The sequence below is a fragment of the Bacillus rossius genome (genome assembly GCF_032445375.1).
Source record: "Bacillus rossius redtenbacheri isolate Brsri chromosome 4 unlocalized genomic scaffold, Brsri_v3 Brsri_v3_scf4_2, whole genome shotgun sequence".
Lineage (NCBI taxonomy): Eukaryota > Metazoa > Arthropoda > Insecta > Phasmatodea > Bacillidae > Bacillus > Bacillus rossius.
In genome coordinates, this window is record NW_026962011.1 from 36340492 (window position 1) to 36352534 (window position 12043).

Genomic DNA, 12043 nt, shown 5'->3' on the forward strand with positions numbered 1-12043 from the left:
GAAGCCAGCGCGAGAAATCGCAAGGAACCTCGCGCAGTCACGTTGGCCAACTTGCGTTGCGTCAGCGACTCCGACCACCGCACGGCCGTAAACCCCGCGCGCTGTCGTTCCACGCGCCCGAGGTGCCGCCATTATTCCATTATTTACTGCGCGTTACGCGTGATGGACGGCAGATTTATTGCTCACGTTCTCGCTGTCTGAAGAACGCCATGGCCTACTGGCGCCGGTCGAATAATAAAAAAAAAGCACGTTCGAGCCTCCGCTCACTCGTGTATTCATAGAATATTTTGCGAAACGTTAGCTGTCGAGTAAGGCGCTGGTCACTGACTTTTGAACAGTAAGCTCCAACACTTTCACTTGCTAAAGGTCTCTACGGCCTGTTCTACAGCGATACTGAAACGTAAAAACGGAAACGGATCCGGACCCACTTAATGTTTACGTTTCACTTTTTCGTCTGACGCTTTCACAATACACGTAAACGTAACAAACGACGATTAATGAGATTAAATTTCAACACTACAAAAGAATAGAAAACACGGTAAGGATTGAAGTATTTAATAATAAACCATAAAGTAATGAAGGAACACTAGATAGTCTTGTACTTGAAACAATTTTTCACGTATTTAAAACGTAAACAAACACAGCTACCGTCGCGATCAAATACTCGGCTTCTGTTGGCCGCTCGGCAGCGGGTCCACGCTCGCATGCGTGCTCTGGCAAACACTCCGTACCGCGAGATCCGTCTCCGTCCGCTTCCGTGTCACTGTAGTACGGGCCTACGTAACGACAATTTTTTGACGTGACAACGTCTAATAAATCGATGAACGCCGGCTTCACGCACGAAAAAGTGTCCCGTTACGCACATTGTCCCGTTACGCTGTGTCCCGTTACGCTCATTGTATGCTTGCGCCGCATCTATCTATCTTCCACTCGATTGGTACAACCATCGATTTGACTTTTTCGAGGCACGTTAAACTTGAAACATTCCCATTCGTTTCCTACTTTTCCAATCATCGTCCTATCCTTAACAGAATAACACAGATTGGAAGAAGTTAAATAGCAAACATGTATAAAAGTTGTAGTTAAAATAATCTCTTCGTTAAAGTAATAAACATATTTGAATTAATGAGTGCAAATAAAAGTAAATTTATCAATTAAATTGTAGATTTCATTTCTCTCCTTCTTTATATCCATACAAAATAGTGATAATTCAATAAAAATGATTCAATTTTATTCATAAAAGTATGCAATAATTTCATCAATGTTTTGTTATGACGTTTCCCGTTATACTATCGTCCGTAAACCTACTTTACAGACAACCAATTTTTTTATATGTCAACAAGTAAAAATTATCAGCAACTCGGAAAATCGTCGTAAATACTACGATGACTGACGATTGAGGACTAAACAATTTCGAAAAACTAATTTAGTGACAAGACTAAGTTTCAAACACTGTCTTGTTCGACAGTATCATCAACCTTGCAACGAGCTGCAACCCTGTGATGAACGACTTAGAACTATTGTTTACTCTATATACCAACGGGGCAAACTTGAGATTGAATTCAGGCTGGATGTACACAGTAAAAATAATTTCTCTTGAAGAGGAATTTAACTGGTTGTTTACATTAACATTAAGGATAAAAAAACTTTAAGTTAGTATATAAACTATCATTAAAAATTATTTCGTAAATATTGTCACAAATAGTTAACTTCATCTATCTCCGCCTTCACGCATAACACATTATGGCAGTATCGATGCATTTATTCATTTCAAACGAAACAATAGCTTTTAATAATTTTAGGCATGAATGACGTCACATAAAAATTTTAAATACAAAAGTTTCAAGAATGAACGATAATCTGTAGGTTACAAAAATTTTAATCGAAACGACTAAGTTGGAATGGGCATCCAGGACTACTTAGGGAAAATGTAGCAACATGTTCGAGCAGCAAGAAAGCCAGTAAACACGACGTTTTCTTGCCGTCTCGCTACTGAAGCGGCAACACTGGGAAAGGCGTAGGTCGCGCCTCCAGACAAGTTTCAACCAAGTTTATTTAGGCGTGAAGTGCCCGATAATGAATAATAAAGGGAGTCCTACTCGCTGCAGGGAAACTCCCGCCAAGGAGAAAGATGCAGCGTCTAGCCGAGTGCGACGCGAATCTCTTTGGCGGAAACTGTCATCGGTGGGAACCGGTGTCACCACATGGGAAACTTACTGTTCACGACCCCATGTCACCTCCAGCTACATACAAAAAAATTAAATACTTATCAATCTTATATTTTAGTGATCGATATTGAATACTGGCCCATTTCCTTAAAATCAAACAAAAAAATTAGTGGTATAACTAGAGACCTGTAAAATTCGCGGATTCATTCGGTGATAGGCTAGAATTCAAACACGTATACCTCTTAGATAATTTTGTTATTGGCTTACTGTTCATCTGGACGAATCTCAACCAGTTATAACCCTCAATCAAAGAAGCAACGAATCACAGACAAACCAGCTGAGACGACTTACAAGTCGGCAGCCAATGAACTTGCGTTATTTGCCCGAGTGTACAGGGGTATGTGCAGTCTATCCTGAAGGCCATCGAAACCGCGAATTTTGCAGGTCTCTAGGTATAACTAATAGATCCATTTGTCAATGAGATGAGTCGTCGGCTGCCAAAAGCAAGTAAAAAGATTTATTAAGTTGTTAATTTATCATTTACTGGCTAGGACAACCACAAATAATTTTAATCTAATTAAAATAACATGATCCTATATCGGAAATCAGTCATATGAGAGCATGTTTGTGATGCAAAACCCACGATTTTATACCCATAGGCACATAGCCCAAGTGAACTCAACTACATGTGTTCTAGAGAGGCGGAAATTCAAAATAAAATATATTCTCAGAATCAGTCAAACTTGATATTAATAACCCCAATTAAATTATCAAGTTTTTAAGTGTGATAAATTCACAGCGAAATCCGCTTATTTGTCGGTCAAAATTTTACAGTATTGGTTTTGTCATTTACCGCACGACAGTGACCAAATTAATATTCAGAAAAAAGACACGTTCATCTTGCACTTTCTCCGGACACACTTGCCTCTGCAATTAACATTTCGCAAACACAAAAGGAACGCCTAGTTTTACTGCCGCCGGAACGCCGTCATTAGCACGCTGCGTTTGACGTTTTACGATCTGTCGAGAGTCGGCTCATGCAAGTCAAATTGCTAATTTTTTTTAAAATCTTTTCTCGTCCGTACCGCGCGTGCGGAGTTTGCATTCGCCGTTTTCGGCGGCGGCGGCGGCGAAACCTGTTTGGAATGCGGTTTAGCACGCCGACTACACAGGACGTCGTGTCGTAGTGGTCATGTTTAATCATCCACACGGGCCTCAAAGGGCCAATAAAAAAAAGCTCGCAGGCCTTACGCCGCATCGTTGAAGGCCGTAATGTGATGTGCAACAGGTGATGAGGAAACGCACGGCACGTTCTTGGAGAGATTCTTGGAATAGGGAGGGAGGATTGATTTGAAATTATCAGACTTTGTGCCTGATGAAGGGAAAAGATCTATTGACTGAAACGTCACAACTGTTTTATCTCCAGCAGTAAATAGCGGTTTCTACCATGACCCTCCCCCACCACCCAAATAAAAGACCCTTTTTCTACCAAAATGGAGACATAACAAAAATAATCTATTCCAGACTACTCAATACTTTGATTTATTTTTGTAAAAATGTGAAATTTTACACTTTTTAGTGTGGCTGAATTGTGTACTTTTTAAAAAAAACATTTCATTGCTTAAGAAAAGCATTAAAATAGTCTTTAAAGTGTGTTTTTTTTACTTCCATTTTAACTTTTATGTATTCCATATAATCCAAAAATCTCCTTTCATCCGCAGCTCTCAAATTTCGAGGCTGAGTCCACTGTGACCGTCTGTGCTGTGTCCTTCCACGGATTCCTCTGTGCTGTCCATTTATTTCAATTTTGACATCGGCTGATTTTGGCCTATTCTCCGTTTCTTCTGTTGTGTCCGTCATTCGGATTCATCTATAATACACAGCGTAACAATTAGTAAAAAAAAAAAATCGCATGTTTTTTGTTTTTCCTACAAAATGTATTTTTAAACACTGTCAAAAAAAATTTTTTTCTGTAAAATACACGACAGCGTGTCCGACAGGTTGTTCCAGTGGTAATGACTGCCGATTAGTGGGGAAAAGGTACATGATTGAAAACCCGGTTGGAATTCCCAGGTTGGGTCCCCGAGTAGAAGATTTTCTTTCAGAGATCAGAAGTCAGAGCCAGTAAGGTAAATGAAATAATTAGGGTATGCCACTGAATGGCTTTGAAATTTAAAAATTAATGTTTTTGTTATTTAAGGCTCTAATATTTGCAGGGATTTAAATATTCCCCACTGCAATGACATATGAACCAAAAATTGCATTAAATCAAAATTCTCATTTGCCTGAATCATTTAAAGAAACGAAAAGGACTTCCACTTTTTTTTTCTTTTAAAAATATTTTACATCTGGTAAACAGGTGAGTAATATTTTTGAAGAAAAAATTTAAAAAATATGTATCAACTACTGGGAAAACTAAAACCACTCATAAGATATCAACTGCCATTCTTTTTTAATTCAATTGAAATCACAGACAAAAATACAAAATTATAATGGAAAATAACTTATAACAACCTCCTTAACGGTCGCACCTACCACGCACGCACGTACACACACACAAAGGTACGGTTGTAGAGCTACCGAAAAACCAAGATTTTAAACTGTATTATTGGAAGAGTGAAAAACGGCTAAAAAGCCAGTTTCTATACTAAAATTTTGGCATGGAACATCCGGTGGAGATTTTTGAAAGGGCACCCATTACTCCGTTTGTGTTAAATTCTCCGCCATTTAACGATGCGGCCACCGCTCAAATCTTAGTTGCCATGTGCACGCCGAGAAGACTGCGCGCCAGTCGAGTCTTGCGCTTAGAGGCGATGCCGCGCTGGAAGCAGCAGCGTGCGTCGCTCTTACCAGCCCGACTAGGCAGGAGTGGGGTGCTGTCATAACTTAGAAACACACAACTTAGAATTTTCTAAGTTATGACAGTTCTAAGTTATGACTTACTACGTTATGACGTTTCTAAGTTGTGTGGTTCTGCGTTGCGTGTTTCTAAGTTACGTGTTTCTAAGTTATGACAGTTCTAAGTCGTGTGTTTCTAAGTTGTGATAGTTCTAAGTTATGAGTTTCTATGTTATGACGTTTCTAAGCTGTGTGGTTCTGCGTTGCGTGTTTATAAGTTACGTGTTTCTAAGTTATGACACTTATAAGTTGTGTGTTTCTAAGTTGTGATAGTTCTAAGTTATGAGTTTCTACGTTATGACGTTTCTAAGTTGTGTGGTTCTGCGTTGTGTGTTTCTAAGTTGTGAGTTATCATCTTTCTAAGTTGTGTTTCTAAGTTACGTAGATTTTTTTTCAAGTTTTCTAAGTTATGACAGTTATAAGTTGTGACTTTCTAAGTGATGTGGTGTTCCCGGCAGGAGTCGGTGGAACAGGGGAGGAACGGGGAGACGAGCCTCGAGCGGATACACGCCGCACCCCTGACGGCGTTGTGCGCGTGGTGACAGCTATCACGTGCGAGGGGGGCGGAGCTTCCTACAGCCGGCTATCACCCTGCGCAAAGTGCCATCTGATAAACATAAATAAAAAAATGGAACAGCTGATAAAAACGCCTGAATGTGACGTAAGAGCTCTGATAATTTGCGATAGAGAGAAGAAAAAAAAGAAGTTACAATGTTAAAATTGTCCCAGCCCGTGAACTCTGGGGCCAAATTACGCTGACCCATGGTGGTAGGGCAAAAATAAAAAAGTTAACTGTATAAATATTTTTAATCTTTATCGGATTATTTCTTGAGGCAGAATGAATAGCTGAAACGATTTTCTGAGTTGCAATGGGCAGCAGCCAAAAAAGAGCTTATTTCTGTGCGCTGAAGCATAGAAACCAAGAAAATATATGCTAAGGGTAACACAATCATGAACATAAAGGGGTGTATTTGTGTGTGAGCCGGTGTGTTGAGTGCGACGCTTGTTGGTGCTTCTAGCGCGATATAGCCTCTAAAAACAAAGTGGACACTATTCTCATTGTGCATAGGGCAACTATGATAGTTGAGCTATAACCACAACATAATATGTCGGCGAAATTAAGCTAAAGAGTGTTTTCAGGTATCTGTAGCGAGTGTTTCATGCCTAAACCTTACTTCTGAAAACACGCGTTCTAGCCATTTTCACTCTTCTAAAAAATACAGGTTGAAAACGAAATCCGGAAACACCCCTCGGTGTGTAAACCACTCGAATATCTTGGGCAGTTTTTGAATCACGTTTATTTTTCCGGTAATTCTGCACACCGCATGTGTGCTCAGGCAAGCGGGGCCCTTCATCAGCGGGGGTTCAGTCATACATAGTAACAAGTGTCGAACAGAACTGCGTGGGTCTGGGGAAGAGAAGGTGTTGTAAAATAAATAAAGTGACTCCCCATACTCCTATAAAAATATTGAAAAGAGAGTGAGGGTCCGAAAAGAAAAAAAAAGTTTCCACTTGTGGTTTGTATTATTAAGGCATTCCCGGAAGTTTACGCAAAGTAAAAACCAAAAAAAAAATTTAAACCTTTACTTTAATATAGGCAGGCTCAACATTCATGTATTCGTATTTTCTCTTGGGATACAACCTGCTACTTGTGCATCTTAAACAAATATTTCCATAGAGAAAGACAGAAAGAGAGAGAGAGTGTGTGTGTGTGTGAGAGAGAGAGAGAGTGTGTGTGTATGTGTGTGTGTGAGAGAGAGAGAGAGAGAGTTAGAGAGAGAGAATAATTCCCATTAGATCCCACTTTTTTTCAAACCTAAAAGCACTAGTATCAGGATACGCGTCAGCCAGTATTTTCCTCAAACTGGTGCCTTTCAGATTATGTTTCAGAAGAAAGTCTCTTGCTGCCCTCTGTTTAGCGAAGAAAATTTGGTGGAAGAGAAGACGGAACTACCTATTAATAAGATGGCGGGGGATTGGATTGGTTGAGGCCCTGTCATGCTGTCTAATTTTCGCCTCCAAATAAGTTTGACAACAATGATTGAGTTGTAATACTGAACGAAGTACGACTGTAAAATTTCATCAAATACATTTGAAAAGCTGCATAAAACATGTTTTATATCCTGTTACACTATCAAGTTTAATTACTCGACTGAGCTAGCTCAATCTTTCCAAATTAATTTTTTTTTAGATTAATATAATGCGTCCCAGTGCTGGATGAACATTTTCAATTTCATATTTTTGTGACCTTCTTTCTCAAATAATCTGTAAATATAAATCACAATAATTAATACTCGTTGCATAACAAAATGAATTTTCTGAGATATTGAAAAAATATATATACATAATTAAGTTTTACAGATAGATACTTTACAGATAGATACTTTATATGCGACATTTAAATTAAAATTATTTTAGTTATTTTACCTTTACTACCCCTTAATCTCACCAATATGTTCTTCACTATTTTGAAGATTCTTCGAGACGGAAACGCAAGCCATTTATCCGTTAACTCTGATTGACTGATTCCTTGAAACTACCAATATATTTTAAAACCCATCCTCGATACAACATATGTAATGCAAGTTTTACATTATGTCAAACAAACATGGCTGCTTTAGTGACGTTTTCGGTTAAGTCGTAACTCTCCTTAAGTTATTGGACCAACTTTACTGGAAGGTGTTGGAGCTTATGTTTGACAGTGTCACAAAGCCTCTAAGGGTTACGGCGCATGGGAACTCCCAAGGTAATAGTTTAGTCCTAATCACAGCTGATCACTATTTATGATAATGAGATGTCTGAGATTGGTCGTGAATTAAACGTTGGGCCTGGCTTACCTCCTCACCATATCCAGAGATCCGAAGGAAGGTGCACTGTAGACACTGGCGAAGGAAATCGACATTCCGAAGCGTAAAAACTACTTCAGAATCTAGGGAGGCAGTGTTTTATAAATAATCGATTTACGTCGGTGTTTTAGTCAAGAAAGATCGGTGCTATCGAAGTCATTCCTGCAAACATTTTCGAACGTGCGTGAAATACCCGAAGGTGGTAGTGGGTATGTGGTTTCTTGCAATCGAGGGCGAAAGTGGTATGGCTGGACTCCACATACTGAATTATTCAAAGATGGAACCACTCCTTTTCTTTGCAGGCATGATAAAGTAAAAATAGCCGGATTCAGTGGCGCAGTTCTTAAGGCTCTATCTCGTCCATAGAGCATTTTTTTAAATGTGGTTCCAGATTTTTATGAGGAAATACTTGTACGATACAGAATGAGTCAGAATTGGGTCGACGAACTTCGAATGCAGATTCATCAAGAAAACGTAAGTACAAAACATAACTTATAGTCTACAGTGCTTCCCGAGGCTTTAACACGCCTTTAAGTTGGAGCTAAGCAATTGGTTTACTGTAAATAATTGAGAAAAAATTGACGAAGAAACACTATATGCATCTGAATAATGTTACAGTGAACAGAGTTCTGCAACCACCGCAAACTATTGCTGTCGTAAAATTACTTACTTCATTTAAATAACTGTGGACAGCACCTGTATTTCCATTTTTAGGAGTTTGCGTCGCACGGTTATGTACAAAAAAAATTATTGCGTCGGTATCACCAAGATCATAGTCGCACCGAATGACTTGGGAACCGACTTGGTCTCATAAGTCGAGTTCACACCGGGAGTTGTGTTCAAAACCACGAAACTCGCCTTATTATGTAGCATGGTGTCAGAGGTATCCAATATCTCGGGTTTGATGTTTGGACGGGTTAGAATATTTCAAAAGAAAACTTTTCTCTCTACTGCCCGCATCAGTGGTTTCCTTTACACCTTCAAATCGCGGAAGGCATTGGAAGCCATTGCAGAATCGGCTCTCCTAGACCACCAAAGGAGCGTCGCGGTTCAAAGCAGAGACGCTTAAATTAGTACATCATCAACAGCACATTACAACCCAACACTGCTGTACTAAGATACACTCGTAAGCTTTCCACCTCCCCCCATAACTGACAGACTTTTGAGTGACAAGCTATTCTTCACATGACTAGGTCTATTAATTATTATATGGTATTATAGGCCCTACCTTCTGTAAGTGGTTCGCTTGGCAATACATCTCCAGCCAATCAACCTGTTAAAAAGTCTGCAGTCCCTTTGTAGTGTTTCTGAAACAATTATCGCGCTAAATATCGACAGTAAGTAAGCTGTAAGGCTAAACTGGGCATTTGATTTTACTGATTGGCAATATTTCTACAACGCTATTAAAAAGGTTGAGCGAAGCAAATAGCATAATTTTACCAGAGCTATTTTAAATACAAGTACCGATTGTCAGGGTCGTTAACGTCGTGGCTATAATTGATACGAGGCCTCCAAGACGTGGTTGCTATTTTGGGCATCCTTAACCGGCTCTAAAAATACTCGAAGGAATAATGAGGTTCGGTGTATGCAGGACTTCTTGTCGGCCGTACACATTTACATACAGTGGAGCTCTGTTCACAAATTTCTGAAGAAACCAGAAAATCTTTAATTCAATTGTGTGATATAAAAAAAAATTATTTAGCAGCAGGATAAAATTTTATAGGATGTAGCAAACGATAATATATTGGGCATAATATACATTTAATATCGTCAGCCCTATGAGCGGACGAATCCTATTAAATGAAGCTTTTTTTTTCATCTGTTATGGATAAATGTAATTCCAGTCACATTCATGCAAATCTAACATCAACGCCTTCCACACACATCTCACCCCCGAGCGATCGGACTAGCAATCTACAGGTGGGAGTTAGCCCCCTTTACGTTTTCGCCGACAATTACAAAACAGGCGTAAAAAAAGGATTTTCCACAGCAAACTTAAATCGAATGCCAGCAACCATCGATTAAATTTAGTCCTTTACTTACATGCACATTAAAGTAACTGTTAAAAACTTCACGACTTCCTATAACCCTTTTGAGTTTATTTGTATTGGCATGAAGTCAGGACCGTATTTAACGGATTCGCTAGTTCGCGTCTTACGCACATGTTACAACAAGCACTCAACGACGGAACCGGTTACAGCAAACTGTCTCCTAGCCAAGTCTGCCGGCCGGCATCAAGATAAGAATGTGCTGCTGATTATTCACAAGTAATCAATGAGTACAAGTACTTAGCACAAGTATAAGTGATTAAAATTTTACCTATACAATTATATTAATAAGTTATTTTTAAATTTAAAAACTATTTTCTTTCTAATGTTCTTTAACGTCTGAGTTACAAAACCTGGAGGAAAAAATACGCTAACCTACAATATGTAAAAAAATTCAATTTTAAAACTGACGACACTTTTCCAACTATATTACAGCTTTTTAATTACTACTTACATTTTTAAGTACCTACATCTAAGTTTTAATATGTTTAAAAACTTATATTATAATAAGTTATAAATTTTTTCGAAACTTAAAACTTACAGTATCAGTACCATGTCTTCCTTGAAGGCTTTATCTATAAAATTCTACACACACTAAGTTAATTATGAAACTACGTGCTTCGACGAATAGAACAAATATGGCTAGCATTTATAAATTTCTCAATGCGTTAGTTCTTTTTTTTTAAGTTCAGTTTTACAGACTTGTATACAAAATCCAGCCACGTGACCGTTACGTACATAAACAAAACCTGCCAAGCCCGCACAAGGCCTGGGGTAGTTTCTTAACCTGAAGAGTTACAAGATACTAAAGAAACGCCATAAAAAGAGGACGGTTACTTAAACAAACAAACTTTACGTTTAACACAGTTATATTTGTCTTCTGCTCACCTCTAAAGATGACGTCACAGGGAGGGCGGAAACGGCCAGGACTGCCACCGCGAGGCAACACAGCATCCACCGGTTGATCTCGGACCTTTCTTCGAACATCCTTCCAGTCCTTATAGGCGGCGGGTCAGGCGAACGACCCGTCATGGTATTTTTCTCTTTCCGAACCCCGGGATAGTAAAAACAAAAAGCCACGTGGGACGAGAGAGAGAGAAAAAAAAATACGCAGAGGGGACCGGGACAGTTAAAATGAGTTTTGAATATTTCCAAAGTTTCACTGGCTACGGAAAAAAAAAAATCTTCCGAGAGGGAAGGAACGGGGGAGAAAAGAACCGTCACATGGAACAAAAGAGCATTGTTGAAAGGGAAATAGAGGTTAGGTTGATTCCCGCTCGCCGGTTGAGCCTGAAGCAGCGCGCACACGCATGCGCGCGCAACGACGGGGTGGGAGGAAGACAGCTGCCCGCTCCTTGCCCGGTCGACACGGCCGTCGAGAGTGTCTTCGCGTGCTTGGCGTCGGTGTTTGAAAGGTTGGCCTCCGTGGCGGACCCGCCCGCCAAACGGGTGAGAGAGAGAGGGGGAGAGGCGACAGCGGCGCGCCTGGCGGAGGTTCCGGTAACTACCAGCGTCAGCATCGCCGGCCGCTTCGTAGCTTCTCCGGCGGCGCGAGTCGCTTCACTCTTTTTATTTTTTATTTCTTTTCCCCCCTTCTTCGTTTTTCTTCTTTCTCTTCGTGAGTGTGTGTCCGCTTCTTGTCTCGAGGGCCGGCGCACTAATGCTGCTTTCAAGATAAACGTGAACAGGGCGGTAACCCGGTCACTTTCCGATACCTTAGATTGCCCGTGACTGTAATTTTCGTGAAGTGCTATACGGTATCTTATCCACCCCCTCCTCTCTTTTTGTTTCTCGAGTGCATATCTTCATCTCGATTAAGCCCCACGTGCCTTAGGCCTACTATAAAATGCTATGTAAAGTGATTCAGTGTAATGTTTTCCTCTCCACATTATAAGAAAAAGCGTAAAGGGAGAAAGAACACTTATCTTATCGCTGAATTACTCGCTATGGTCTTTGTACTTGGAAATGTCACCATTGGACGGTAGTTTCAGGGAGTGGCTTAAATACGATTCGTCACACGTGAATTAAATAACTGGGATTCGAAGCAGAAACTTCCATGATCCGAACGAAACGCTTAAGCATT

The 12043-nt window shown here is 39.9% G+C and overlaps 1 protein-coding gene across 23 annotated transcripts in view; it reads right to left on the reverse strand.

Moving 5' to 3' along the window:
• Positions 1–11386, reverse strand: part of LOC134542023 (basement membrane-specific heparan sulfate proteoglycan core protein) — a 649742-nt gene extending 638356 nt beyond the window's left edge. For all 23 annotated transcript variants that reach the window (XM_063385818.1, XM_063385827.1, XM_063385841.1 and 20 more), the window contains exon 1: positions 10849–11386. In XM_063385818.1, coding sequence (XP_063241888.1) covers positions 10849–10992 — 144 coding nt within the window. In that variant the 5' untranslated portion in view covers positions 10993–11386. The remainder of the gene's footprint in view (positions 1–10848) is intronic.
• Positions 11387–12043: the final 657 nt, after the last annotated feature.